This window comes from Mycetomoellerius zeteki, unplaced genomic scaffold (assembly GCF_001594055.1).
Source record: "Mycetomoellerius zeteki isolate Tzet28-1 unplaced genomic scaffold, Tzet1.0 scaffold30, whole genome shotgun sequence".
In the NCBI taxonomy this organism is placed as follows: Eukaryota; Metazoa; Arthropoda; class Insecta; order Hymenoptera; family Formicidae; genus Mycetomoellerius; species Mycetomoellerius zeteki.
In genome coordinates, this window is record NW_017257283.1 from 67694 (window position 1) to 80735 (window position 13042).

Consider the following 13042-nt stretch of genomic DNA (forward strand, 5'->3'; position numbering starts at 1 on the left):
ATGTGTTAAAAATTATCACAAGTAACGATTAGATATCCCTTCCAGGCAATCAAGAGGCTGGTCATATATTCGTCACGGAACTACGAAAGTCAATTGTGTATTTTAAAACGAGATGAAAATTACAGAAGTGAACGAATATTTAATATTTATAATTTCATTAGTCAATATCGTATATTTTGTTTATCTTTTCTCTTTCTTTCATTTTTTCTCAATGGAAAGAAATTATAAGAAATTCAGATGAAAAAAGCCATTGTATAATCTATTAGTTGCATCATCTGCTGTTACATCGAAAACGCGTCATTCCAAACATTTTGTTTCAACGCATATAAAACCCGCGCATTGAATCAGCTCCTTGTATTATTGTGAAGCACAGCGCGCAATACATTTGATTTACAGTATACTTGTATTCATCGCAATCAAATTTTCATGTAATCATACGATATTGGTCTCTTAATACACGAAATTAAATTTGTAAAATTAGAAAGAAGAAAAGACTATGTCGGAGATAAAAGTGCTAGAAGGTGGGGCCACGCAACTGTTCACCAATGCAGGTGGAGAGACTGATGGTGATCCTCTATGGGCCGCACGTTACCTCGTAACGAAACCGGAGGCTATCTTGGCCACTCACTTGGATTTCTTGCGGGCCGGATCGGATGTCATACGAACGGTTACGTATCAAGCGACGATTGATGGTTTTGTAAAATATCTAGGCATCACCAAGGAAGAGAGTCTCGAGATCATTCGTAAAGCCGTCGATTACGCTAAAGAAGCTGTAAAGATTTATACTAAAGAAATAGAGAACAATAAAAACGTGACGAACCAAAAACCATTGATCGCTGGATCTTGTGGGCCTTACGGCGCTTCTTTGCACGATGGTTCAGAGTATACTGGTTCGTATTGTACACGTGTATCGCGAGAATTTTTAATGGATTGGCATAGACCTCGCGTACAAGCATTGCTGGAGAAGGGTGTGGATGTATTAGCAATAGAAACGATACCTTGCGCTCGTGAGGCAGAAGCTATAATCGATCTACTGAAGGAATTTCCGGATGCGCGTGCATGGCTGTCCTTCTCTTGTAAAGATGGAAAGAGCTTGGCAGACGGCAGCAACTTTCAAGAAACTGCTGTGAGATGTTACAAAAATGCAGCACCCGGACAAATATTAGCTATCGGCACTAATTGTATCGCTCCAAAATATGTTACCTCTCTGTTCCAAGGCATCAATAGAGATAAGTCAGATGATTTTATACCATTGGTGGTATACCCTAATAGCGGAGAAAAATATACAGATTCTGAAGGGTGGAAGAAGGAAGGAGATGCTCCTACTTTGCACGAGTTTGTTGATGAATGGCTGAACCTTGGCGTTCGCTACATCGGTGGATGTTGCAGGACATATGCCACAGATGTCAAACTTATAAGAGCTAAAGTAGATCAGCGGTTTAAACATTAATTTAATGATTATATAACGAGAATGCTATCTCACACAACTTTTATAATATATAAAGTGTTATATTTTTCAACACCATATTTTGCACCATGAAAAATTGTATTATGTTTTCGAGATTTTTATAATTTTTTGTTATGTATATAGAAAATAAAAACAAATATAAATCAAATATTATACATATCTAATGTTTAAAAATATTGACTTATTTTTTATTATACAAAATGAAAGTTTTCAAACAATTTTAAGCTTTCAAATAATTTTAAGCTTTCTTTTTTTTTAATTCCAGCTTCTAAGAATGCGTTTCAAGTCCGACAATGGGCGAGTTCAAGACGGCAAAGCGGCTAGGCGTGCTTACCGAGCGATTGAATATGATTGGTTGGATCTATAAGTAACAACCAATTATGTTCATTTGCTTGGCGAGCAGGTTAGCCGCTTTGTCAACTTGAACGCGCCCAATAATTGACAATTTGTAAAACTGTAAATGTATTTAACATAAAAGTATCATTATTAAGCAATATTATTAACAAACATTATTAGGTATCAAAATTCAGCATTGACTGTATAGGGCGCTTTTCGATTTTAATTTATTGTTGTGTATATACAATGTATACCGGTAATATCTATATTTGTGTATTAGGGTTAAATAGGCATTTGATATTTCAGCCTTACTTTATCAACATATTTAATTCCTTTCACGTCAAAAATAGCTTATCAACTGATATTATTACAAACATGTTTTTGTAATAATATCAGTTGATAAGCTATTTTTAATAATAATCCATGATACAAACGAACATCGTGAATTTATTTTGACACATGTAATATCTCGCTATTGAATTTGTATTTTGTAGTGTGTTCCGATATTAATTATGCATAATTATACATAAGTACAAAGAATAAAAAGTAATAAAAGGCACGTGTAAGTGAAAATAATAATTACGCATTGAATAAGAGCACTTCACGTGCCTTTTATCACTTTTTAAGATTATTTATTATCATGAAGGATAAGGATAGCCTTTTTTCATTTTTACAATTGTTTTAAAACTCATCATTTTGTTTTATCCAAATTGTCTTTATTTACAAATGGCACGTAATTAAAACGATGTGTCATTTCTCGCTTCTGATTTAATGTCTGAGTGACGTCACGATTTAATATGTCTATGGTGATTCAAGAGCCTTAAAAGTATAATGAGTTTTAATATTTGATTTTTAATTATTTGAGAATTTTTTTAAATATAAACATTGAATAGTCAAGAAAATAACTTAAAATAGTAATTGAATGGAAATATTGATATGTGCAGTATAGATAATATGAAAAAAATTGTGACCTTACCGATTTACGAAAGATAAAGCCTTTTTTTTCTTAATAAACGCAGACATTTGCTATTTTATGAAATATATTCTAACTTTCTTAATATTTTTTTAATCTTTCATAAATAATTAATTATACTTACTCAATAATAATAAAATCGCTAGGATCAAAACGTATTGTCTATTCTTCCAAAGATTTATCGATATATATTAAGTATTCGCCAACTGAATATGTGCTATCTGCAATGCTGACTTCGATGCTTTCTGTTTCTGCATTTACATTAAATACAGAATCCGGTGGAATTTCAGTTTTTCCCTTTAAAATGTTTCCTGCTACTGGCCTAATTCTAGGTCCCAGGTTCGGATCATTAAATCGATATAACACGATTGAAGCAGGATCTGAACAAAATATATATTAGAGAGTCCGTATTGCAAACTAGTTTAATTACTCAGAAACTTTTATATACCTTTTATATGTGTATTCTCTTTTACTATGCCGAAAACGACATCTGCAACCGTCGCAGTTGAAATTTTCATAGACAATTCAAATAAATTGCTACAACTTTGTGGATTAATAATATGTATTGGCTTGAGAACTATGGGCTTTGCAAAAAAATTAATGTACGGAGCACCTGGACGACATTCTTCTTTTGTCTTTTCTGTAGCTTCGTCCGTATATTTAATGACAATATCATGAAGCTAGTGATAAATAAAAAAATATAGTAGATATATATTTTAACATATGCATAGATAACGCAAAAATTATAGTAGTGTATGCTTACGCCTAATGTATTTTTTAGATACTCTTTGTTGGTCTCAAGTACATCGAATTCGTTAAAATTAAGGGTCAAACTCAGCGCACTAAGACCAACAGTTTCCATCTTCTCTTTAACAAGCTGTACGAATGGCATTACTCTTTTCATATATTTTTTCAACTCTACTTTGCCGGCAAACGTTGTGGAAAGAATTTTATTGTCTGGTAATTTATTTCCATTTTTCTATAGAATAGTAAAAATATTAATGCACAAGCAATGTTAATTATACAACATACTAAATTGTTACTACACGACTTACACAATACATTTCTTTCATCGTTTCAAGGATGACACTTTGCCAAGTAGGATAAGTCTTAGCTACCCAGATAATCCCTTGATTAGGTTTTTCTATGTTGGTAATATCGTTCTTTGTCTTAGATTTTTTCGGTGTCGTGTAATTTTTTAAAAGAATTCTAAATATATGAGCAGCATCCATGAGATATTGAGACGATTTTATTAAAATTTCGCTTATTTCTCCTACAGCAGGCCATTTTGCATTTAATACACTGCCATCCTATAATAAACCATATTAATTAAACTGTATTTCTATCAAGATAATCTAATAATCTATAAATATTTGTGCTTCAATCCTAACTTACTTTTTTAAGTAAGTCTCCCCATATATATTCACAAACATGTGGGCAAATAGGAGATAGAAGAATTATTTGAATCTCTATGTATTTCTTAATTAAGTCCAGATTAACCTTTGGACTTAATTGTAAATATTTATCTCTAGCTGTTTGAAGCTCATAAAATCCTGTCCTCAATGCTTCCTTGTAAAGCATTTTCGAATAATTTTCACCAGTTTCTTGTATTTTTAAATTTAATTCGCTACATCAAATAAATACATAAAATAAACCATTTCAATTCTATAATTTTAAAAAACTAAAAAAATAGAAGTACCTTTTAAAGACTTTGTCATGAAAATATAGTCCAAATGAAACATTATTTTTACAGGAATAACTATCCGTATTTAGTATGTCTTTTACCCATTCTATAAAATTATACAGTCTCAGAATTCCTGCATCAGCTGTACTTTCAATGAAATTAGCATCCTCTATCGAATCACCAGAATCAGCCAGACAGAGACGCATTCCATCAGCCGAGAATTTTTCTACAGCTTCAGCAAGTGTTAAAAAGTTGCCCTCTGACTTAGACATCTGTGTAATTGGAACAATTAAAATTGTATACATAATATAAATATTTCGAATAATTTTACACTACCTTCGCTGAATTGAGAAGTAGATGACCATTTGCTCTTATTCCTTGCGGCCATAATTCAGGTTGGTTTGGCCATATTGCTGTATGATTATAAAGGAAATATGTAAGATGATTTTGTATTAGATCTTTTCCTGACACCCTCAAGTCTACAGGATACCAATACTGAAATTCGCGCCTCATACGATCTAGAACTGCTTTCTCTATATTTGTCTCAGGCAGTTTAGCGTCTTTGAAAAAGATGTAATCCCACACCTCCGAAGTCATATGAGAAGCTCTAACAGAAACGATTAAATATTAATGACAGATAAATACAATGTACATCAATTTTAATCTTATTTACTTTATTCCATATGCATTAAGTTTGTCTCCCTTAAAGGTTCCTCCTTGCAAAAAATGCGCTATTGTGTAATAAGCCATGTAAATAGTAGAATCTGACAGAGATTCTATCAGCCAATTTTCGTCCCATGGTAACTTGGTGCCTAAAAATTTGAGAGTTAAGAAGATATTTATAAAAATAATTCTAATTATTTCGTGATAATTCATTTACCAAGTCCGTATGTCCTGGAACATGCGTGCTCATGTAACCAGTCGAAACAAGCAAGGAAATTCTTTCTAACTTCATCGTGAAAGGTATCGACATTTTTTAAAGCCTCAAGCGTCTCCTTCTTCCAATTTTCCTCTCCATAATCCAAATACCATTGGTTACATAAAGCCACAATGCATTCATCATTTGATCTTGAAATAATAGTTTTTTCAGGTTCATAATAAATCACAGCTTCGCCATTGTCAATCATCTCTTTTTGAATTAATTTCTTAATATCTTGTATCTTTTTGCCCTTATGTGGACCTAATAATAGTATGCCGTCGTAAAATCCTTTCAAATATGCTATTTCCTTTGCTTCCGTGAGTTTAACTTTATCATTTTGAGATTGAATCTTTAACTGATCGTATAATGTTACTGCTACTAAATTGCCAAGTTCTGGAACTTCGATGATTGGAATCTGGTACATAAAGATATGTGAAAAATTTCATGATTTTTTCCAATCATTTATACTTAATTCACATTATACAGGGTCATCGAAAAGTATCGGACCCCCCTAATATCTTCAGTTAGAATGCATTTTGGAGAAAATGTCCAATAGCAAAGTTGTATGGTTTCAAGCGAGGAGTAAGATGATGACCTTGACTTTGATCTTGACCATGTCCTTTAAGGTCATTTCAAGGTCAACCTTATTTTTTTAAATGGAACCCCCTACATTTATTTTTATAGCTTATCTCGAGAGCTTTCCAAAACACTATAATAAAACATTTTTTCATTAAGTACTTTTTGAGTTATAAAGGTTTGAAGTTAACAATTTGTTAAGTAACTTACTGAAAATATTAGGGGGATCCGACACTTTTTGATTAATGTATTTTCTTTAAACCAATTAATTGGTCTCATTATTCCGCGCACAAAAGTATTAAGGTTATGATTACTGAAAACTAAATAATATTTTACAAGATTTACATTTTGTGTCAAAAAATTGTTAACTTCAAACCTTTATAACTCAAAAAGTACTTAATGAAAAAATGTTTTATTATAGTGTTTTGGAAAGCTCTCGAGATAAGCTATAAAAATATGCAATAAAATATAGGGGGTTCCATTTAAAAAAATAAGGTTGACCTTGAAATGATCTTAAAGGACATGGTCAAGATCAAAGTCAAGGTCATCATCTTACTCCTCGCTTGAAACCATACAACTTTGCTATTGGACATTTTCTCCAAAATGCATTCTAACTGAAGATATTAGGGGGGTCCGATACTTTTTGATGACTCTGTATATAATTTACTTACTGGATTATATGGCAACACCATCTTGTCGGTAATTCCATATTTTTCTCTAAGTGGTTGTTTCTTTTTTAGATCCACTAATGCAGCATAATCATCTGGAGAATCACTAGGGACGGAAGTTACAATACCAGTGCCCTTATCTTCTTTTATCGTCAACATAGGCAATGCATAAATCATCTTATTAGATGTGAGAGGTGCTTCCAATTCGAGTCCTAATAAGTCCTACAATCGTTTCTTATGTAAAAAATTTTAAAAATATAAGTAACATTTATTTATATTATATTAATTATTATATTAATTTATATTATATTAATATATATTGAATAAATAGTACTTTGCCCGTGATTTTTTGTATAACATCTATCTTTCCCTCTTCTTTAAAAAAACCTTGATAGGACATATTCTTGGCCGCACGTTCTGTAGAAATATATACATTCCCGCATGCTAAATTATACGCTATGTAGTTCATGTCTGGATGAACCCAACAATTTGTTTGACCATACATTGTCTCTGGTCTTAAAGTTGCAGCTACTAAATAAACTGATTTATTGTCAAAATTCCTACAAAAGTCATACTGTTTAGTTTACGAATTAAAAAATCTTAATAAATTGTAGAATAATATAATCTAAAAAAAGTATTACTTAATAATTTTTTGAGGATATTGAATTTTCATTTTAATCAACGTGTATTCCTGTGATCCAACACCTTCACCAGAGGCTCTATCGTGATCCATACAAGGTTGACCGTCTTTTGGTGAATAAATAGTGTATCTCTTTCCATACTTGATTTTATTCCTAGATTTCAAATGATGAAACTGCCAGCGTATAAAAGAGTCATAAAACGGATTTACATCTGTTGTAATAAATGTTCTTCGCCAATCCACCTAGAAATTTTTAAATCAGCTGTATGAAACTTAAGAAAACTATACAAAAATAATTTCTATTTTTATCTTACATGAACACCGATAGATTTTAAGTCTTGCACAGCGAGCGGTGGAAAATATTCTAACCAATATGCAGCATTGGCAAAGTTCTTGATTTCTTCATCTTGTAAACCAAGAGTTTGCATAATTTGCCATTGATACTTAGCTGTACCAATCTTGGCAATCGCCTTACTCTGAATATAAATCATTTTCTTCTTAAAAATATCTATTATGCTATTAAAATCAAAATTATTAGAATTTTTTTACCTTTTTCCCTTTACTTTTATCCTTTAGCACATCATCCTCTTTTTCTTCTACTATCTCAGTTTCTTCAGGAAACTTGGGTGGATAACCATATGTTTCAATTTCTCTCTTTAATTTATCAGCACATGCTTTAATAGGCATACCTGTGCAGTGAAAGCCAAAGGGAAAGAAGTACTTTCTTTCCCAAAAGGCGATTGTATCGAGCAGCAAACTGTTATATATTATTAATTTATTTGTATATTTAAAATAAACAAACATAACAGATAAAAAGATATATAAAAATAATGAATAAGGAAACAAAATTTTAAAAATATTGCATATGCATACTTCACATTTTGATAATGAAAATACATGACCGAGATGGAGACGTCCATTCATGTAAGGATATGGAAAAGTTGCAAAAAATTTTTCATCTTGTGAGTTCTTATCTTCAGAAGGTGCATCCACTTCATATACTTTTGCAGATTTCCATCTCGCTTGTATGTTTTTCTCAATTTCTTGAAGATACTCAACTTTAAAGGTTCCCTTCCTCTCCGAGGTCTATTACGCAAGATAATTTTTTAACAATTGATACAGAATAATATATGTACATCATTATTATAAATCAGATAGACCAGATAATATAATTGTTTTTATTGCATTTGTGACAATTGAACATTATTATATAGAGACACAACCGATAAATTAGAGCCCTATACGGTCGAAGCTAGATCTTAAAATGCTTAAATAATTCAATCTTGAATCACTAAATATGATATGTATGTACTAGACATACATACCACAATTGTAGTCTAACGAACTGTGCACCGAAATATTTCCGGACTAAACACAATTAAACCACGTGTAATAATTTCGCGAATTAAATTAAATTCTAATAATTTCGATGCTCAATCAGACATCATATTTCATTAAGATGTTAATGTTAAGACATTAAAGATGTTAATATGCTGAAAAAACTGTAATTAAACTTATTGCGAAAAATATTACCTCGGCCGGGAGTCGAACCCGGATCTCTTGTATTCCGTACGAGCGTCCTGAGCCATTAGACTACCGAGGCCTTAAATTATCATATAGATAAATTATAATATAATTATTATAATGTTCAATTGTCAATGCAATAAAAACAATTGTCAATGCAATAAAAACAATTTTTTGACCGTTCAATATATATCCAATTTTTATAATACAAATATATATATTATTTTACATATCTGGCAAGGTTAAGATGCATGAAGATATGCATACTTTGCTTTATGCTCACATATGTGTGATAAAAATAGCAAAATTCATTATTTAATAATCACATATATTTACCATTTTAATTACATTTATTGCAAACAGCAATACTCAAATATTATATATGTTTGCTTCTTCCTTCTTCTTATTCTATCTTATTTGGCGCTCGCCGCTGGTTACGACGATTTCAGCCAGTCTCGAGAGTAGAGGATACATATGTTTGCAAACTGCACGATAGTTCAAGCCTTCAAGGCACGTGGAACAACTAAACAGCATAGAACCGCTAACCAATGTGACTCCTGCACACTGAACGCGGAAATGCTTATCGCGCGGCAAAATGCGACGCGGTAACCAATGAACATGTTCGGAGCTGTAAGCTTATTGGCTACCGCGTCAAATTTTGCAGCGCGGCAAGCGTTTTCGCGTCCAGTGTGCAGGATCCATAAGTATTGTAGTTTGTGTATTTAAAATGAACCAAGTCATATAATTGTACCTTGAAAAGAAGAACGAATAATCAATGCAAACTCAGTCCAGTTAAAAAGAACAAGTCGATCCATAAATATTTAATTGTTGAAAAACGAATTTTATATATACAATTTCTTGAACTAAAATTATTTATTGAATGCTTAATTCATAAATTTTTTATTTACATGTTTAAAATTAATGTCATGTAGGATACAATAATTTATTAATTTTTCAAGTTTTGTATATGAGCATAATATAGAAAAATTACATAAAAGAAAAAAATCGACATATATTTTTATATTATGCTTTTTTATTAAATTAGATTTTATTAGATTTCACAATACTATAAATTAGTTTCACAATCTCTTATAATTTACTTTTTTATATTTCATTATAGTAAAGTATACATATATGGTATGTTTGTTCTCTTATCCTTTTACATTTGTGCAACAGGTTTTAAACCTAACAAACTAAAGCATTTCTCTAAAATAAGTGCAGTAGCTTCCACGAGCAAGAGACGTCCCATATTTATTTTTACTATTTCACCAGACTGATTCTTTTCCACGCAATAACATTTGTCGTAAAATTCCGTAAATGCGCATGAAACCTCGTAACAAAACTCGCACAGCGAATTCAAGTACAGGTCTTCTGTAATGCCAAGAATTACATCGGGAAATTTTAACAATACTTTGGCCAGTTTCCATTCTTTTTCGTGTTCTAATGAGATCGGAACTTCCTGCGAACGCTGTCGCAATTCGTCCTTCATAATGTTCGCCGTTCTGGCGATAGAACGAATTCGAGTTAAAGCATACAGTAAGTAAATGGCTGTGTTGCCTTTGTCTTCTAACATTTTATCAAATGAAAATACATATTCGTGATTTCTATTGTGTAGCAAATCGGCATATTTTATGCAACCGTATGCCACGGATTCTTGGGCTGCCTTTAGCTCTTCTTGCGATAATACTTTGTCACGTTCTTTCTCTTTCAGTTTCTGCAGTGCTCTCTTCAGACCTGAAGTGCAATACACAACAGTCAAATTTTTAGAAATGAAATAAAAGTACCAAACAATTAAAATCATTTTATTACCTTCGTCTAATAATTCGCTAAGTTTCACAGTGTCACCGGATCTGGTTTTAAATTTCTTTTTGTCTTCACCTAAAACAGCACCAAAGCTAACGTGATCCATCCTATGAAAGCTTTTCAAGATACCTGCCCTTTTGGCACAACTTTCTATAATTTGAAAATGCAGAGATTGACCAGCATCTGTCACATATATCAACTGTAAAATTACAGAAATTAATATAAAATAATTTATTGACATAAAAAATAGGAATACAAGAATGCTTAAAGTATGGAAAATGATACTTGCCCAATCTGCCCTTTCCTTTTCGATACGATGCTTAATAGCAGCCATATCTGACGTATCATATGTAAAACCTCCATCAGATTTTACTATAGTTAATGGTACCCTACTACCATGTTTTTCTCCCCACATTATTTTTCGTCCATTATCTTCTTCCAACATATTTTTTGATTCTAGCTCTAGAACTATTGACTCCATATATTTCTGATAAAATGATTCACCTCTTTCTATCAATTTGATGTCCAATTGAATATACACTTTTTCAAATTCTGCATCAAATATAAAAATAATTAATATATTCTTTTTCCTGAATGATTAATTATATCAACACAGCTAATTAGTGTATTTACCTTGCCTAGATACATCACATATCAATTTCCATGCTTTTATTATATTAGGCTCAAAAGCCTGCAATTTAACGACACATTCGTACGCATGTTTTTTGAATTCTTCATCTTCATCAAATCTAGTCTTAGATTCTTTATAAAAAGCCTGTATGTGTACACAAATATAATATATAAATAATTAGTATAATTATAAAGTAATTATACTGTATATGACTATATAGTTACCTGAAGATCCTTAATTGGAGGAGTAATGGTTAAATAGTTGGGAAACTTATCTTGAAGATGTGCTATCAACATACCAAATTGCGTACCCCAGTCACCTACATGATTAAGTCTCAACACGTCATGTCCTAAGTATTCTAATAATCTTGAGATACTGTCTCCAATTATCGTAGATCTTAAGTGTCCCACATGCATTTCCTTGGCAATGTTAGGACTAGAAAAATCTACAACTACTCTTTTCTTCTTAACATACGGAGGAAGAACTTCACCAGCCCATAACCAATTGCGCAGAACAGACTGTCCAAATTCACGTTTTAGATATATGTTTATGAATCCTGCACCAGCTATTTCATATTTCTCAATAACAGAGGATACTTCCAACTTGGACATAATTTCTTTAGCAACATCACGTGGATTTATTTTGGTACCTGTAATATAATAAAAAATAAAAATATTGTATTTATATTTTTTCTCATCAAGTTTACTGGAATAAAATATAATATTTTTAAGTAGTCAATTTTTACCAGAACTACTCAGTTGTTGTGCTAAACGCATTGCACTGTTACACTGATAATCTCCAAATTTAGGATTACTGCTAGTAGTCACTATTACTGGAGGATCCAGTACATCAGGATAAGCAGCACTGATAGCCTTGTGAAAAACAGTAGAAAGATTATCCTTTATACTAATTGTATCTGCAGTTCCAAATAATCCCATCTTATTGTCTAGTTTATCCCTCTGTACTTCCACAGTCTACAAAAAATTATTACAAAGAATAAACATATGCAAAATAGATAAAAATCTTAAATAAATTCTGTTACAGTAATAAAAATTTTCTACACTTAAAATCTACCCTTTTAAGTATTGTTATCCTGTGCGTCAATTTGGCGTTTTCCTGTTGCAATTTCTCAAACTCCTTAGTTATATTACTCGGAATGTCAGTCGTAATGCTCTGTTGCAGCAATTCAAGTTGCTGCTTTAAACCGAATATTTCTCTCTCCTGCAATATTGAAGAGCACGAAAATCACATAACCTCACAACTATCTGGACTATCGAATTATCATAAATTTCTAACACAATAACCCATGAATATTAGAAATTAATTGCCAGAAAAGTTTACCGCTGCGGCCGCTCGTTCGTTAAATAAGTCCATATCCTTTTTCGACAGCATTTCAATGTTTTCTCCGATTTTAAGAGGACCTTGGAGGCCCTGTTAGCAACGTGATCAGTACGGCAGTAGCACAGTATATACAGTAGTGCAACTCTCCTGATTTTATGTTGGCAAAAATGGAGTGCGCATGCGCGAAATCAGTAATGTGGGCAGCGACCTGGTAAGGTCTTGCCTCTCAGCTCGGGCCCACGCCCGTAGTCGAAGACATGATGGAAGGAACGGAATAACCACTCTTGATAATTACTTAGACATGAACACAAATTTATTCGTAATGGCTTACTGCTCGTGTCGACTGCCCGAGTCGATGGGCGAGTTCAAACAGCAAAGCAGCTAGGCATGCTTACCGAGCGATTGAATATGATTGGTTGGATCTATAAGTAATAACCAATTATGTTCATTTGCTCGGCGAGCAGGCTAGCCGCTTTGTC

The 13042-nt window shown here is 32.2% G+C and overlaps 3 protein-coding genes across 3 annotated transcripts; 1 reads left to right on the forward strand and 2 right to left on the reverse strand.

The window, feature by feature from the left end:
- The first annotated feature begins 259 nt into the window (after positions 1 to 259).
- On the forward strand, positions 260 to 1537 carry LOC108724479 (homocysteine S-methyltransferase YbgG). The gene has a single exon (XM_018450872.1). The coding sequence runs from the start codon at positions 497 to 499 to the stop codon at positions 1448 to 1450; it is 954 nt and encodes a 317-aa protein (XP_018306374.1). The 5' UTR covers positions 260 to 496; the 3' UTR covers positions 1451 to 1537.
- Positions 1538 to 2522: 985 nt separating this feature from the next.
- LeuRS (Leucyl-tRNA synthetase) lies at positions 2523 to 9288 on the reverse strand. Its single transcript, XM_018450891.1, is given in 18 exon segments — positions 2523 to 2623; positions 2902 to 3157; positions 3226 to 3457; positions 3541 to 3756; positions 3833 to 4087; positions 4173 to 4404; positions 4477 to 4733; positions 4798 to 5068; positions 5135 to 5273; positions 5342 to 5795; positions 6628 to 6846; positions 6959 to 7184; positions 7266 to 7507; positions 7579 to 7740; positions 7814 to 7978; positions 7980 to 8021; positions 8138 to 8350; positions 9125 to 9288. Coding segments are annotated over 17 exon segments (3546 nt in total). The 5' UTR covers positions 9128 to 9288; the 3' UTR covers positions 2523 to 2623; positions 2902 to 2939.
- A 513-nt stretch (positions 9289 to 9801) lies between these two features.
- On the reverse strand, positions 9802 to 12749 carry ArgRS (arginine--tRNA ligase-like protein). Its single transcript, XM_018450871.1, has 8 exons — positions 12564 to 12749; positions 12297 to 12443; positions 11968 to 12196; positions 11447 to 11871; positions 11225 to 11366; positions 10881 to 11143; positions 10598 to 10790; positions 9802 to 10522 (listed from the first exon to the last, which is right to left on the reverse strand). The coding sequence occupies exons 1-8, from the start codon at positions 12612 to 12614 to the stop codon at positions 9948 to 9950; spliced, it is 2025 nt and encodes a 674-aa protein (XP_018306373.1). The 5' UTR covers positions 12615 to 12749; the 3' UTR covers positions 9802 to 9947.
- Positions 12750 to 13042: the final 293 nt, after the last annotated feature.

Coding starts and splice junctions, on each gene's coding strand:
- LOC108724479 (XM_018450872.1), top strand. CDS start 497: ATGTCGGAGATAAAAGTGCTAGAAGGTGGGGCCACGCAACTGTTCACC.
- ArgRS (XM_018450871.1), bottom strand. CDS start 12,614: ATGCTGTCGAAAAAGGATATGGACTTATTTAACGAACGAGCGGCCGCA. Junction 12,444..12,563: donor ACGAACGAGCGGCCGCAGCG/GTAAACTTTTCT, acceptor TCAATATTGCAG/GAGAGAGAAATATTCGGTTT. Junction 11,367..11,446: donor CTCCAATTAAGGATCTTCAG/GTAACTATATAG, acceptor GTACACATACAG/GCTTTTTATAAAGAATCTAA.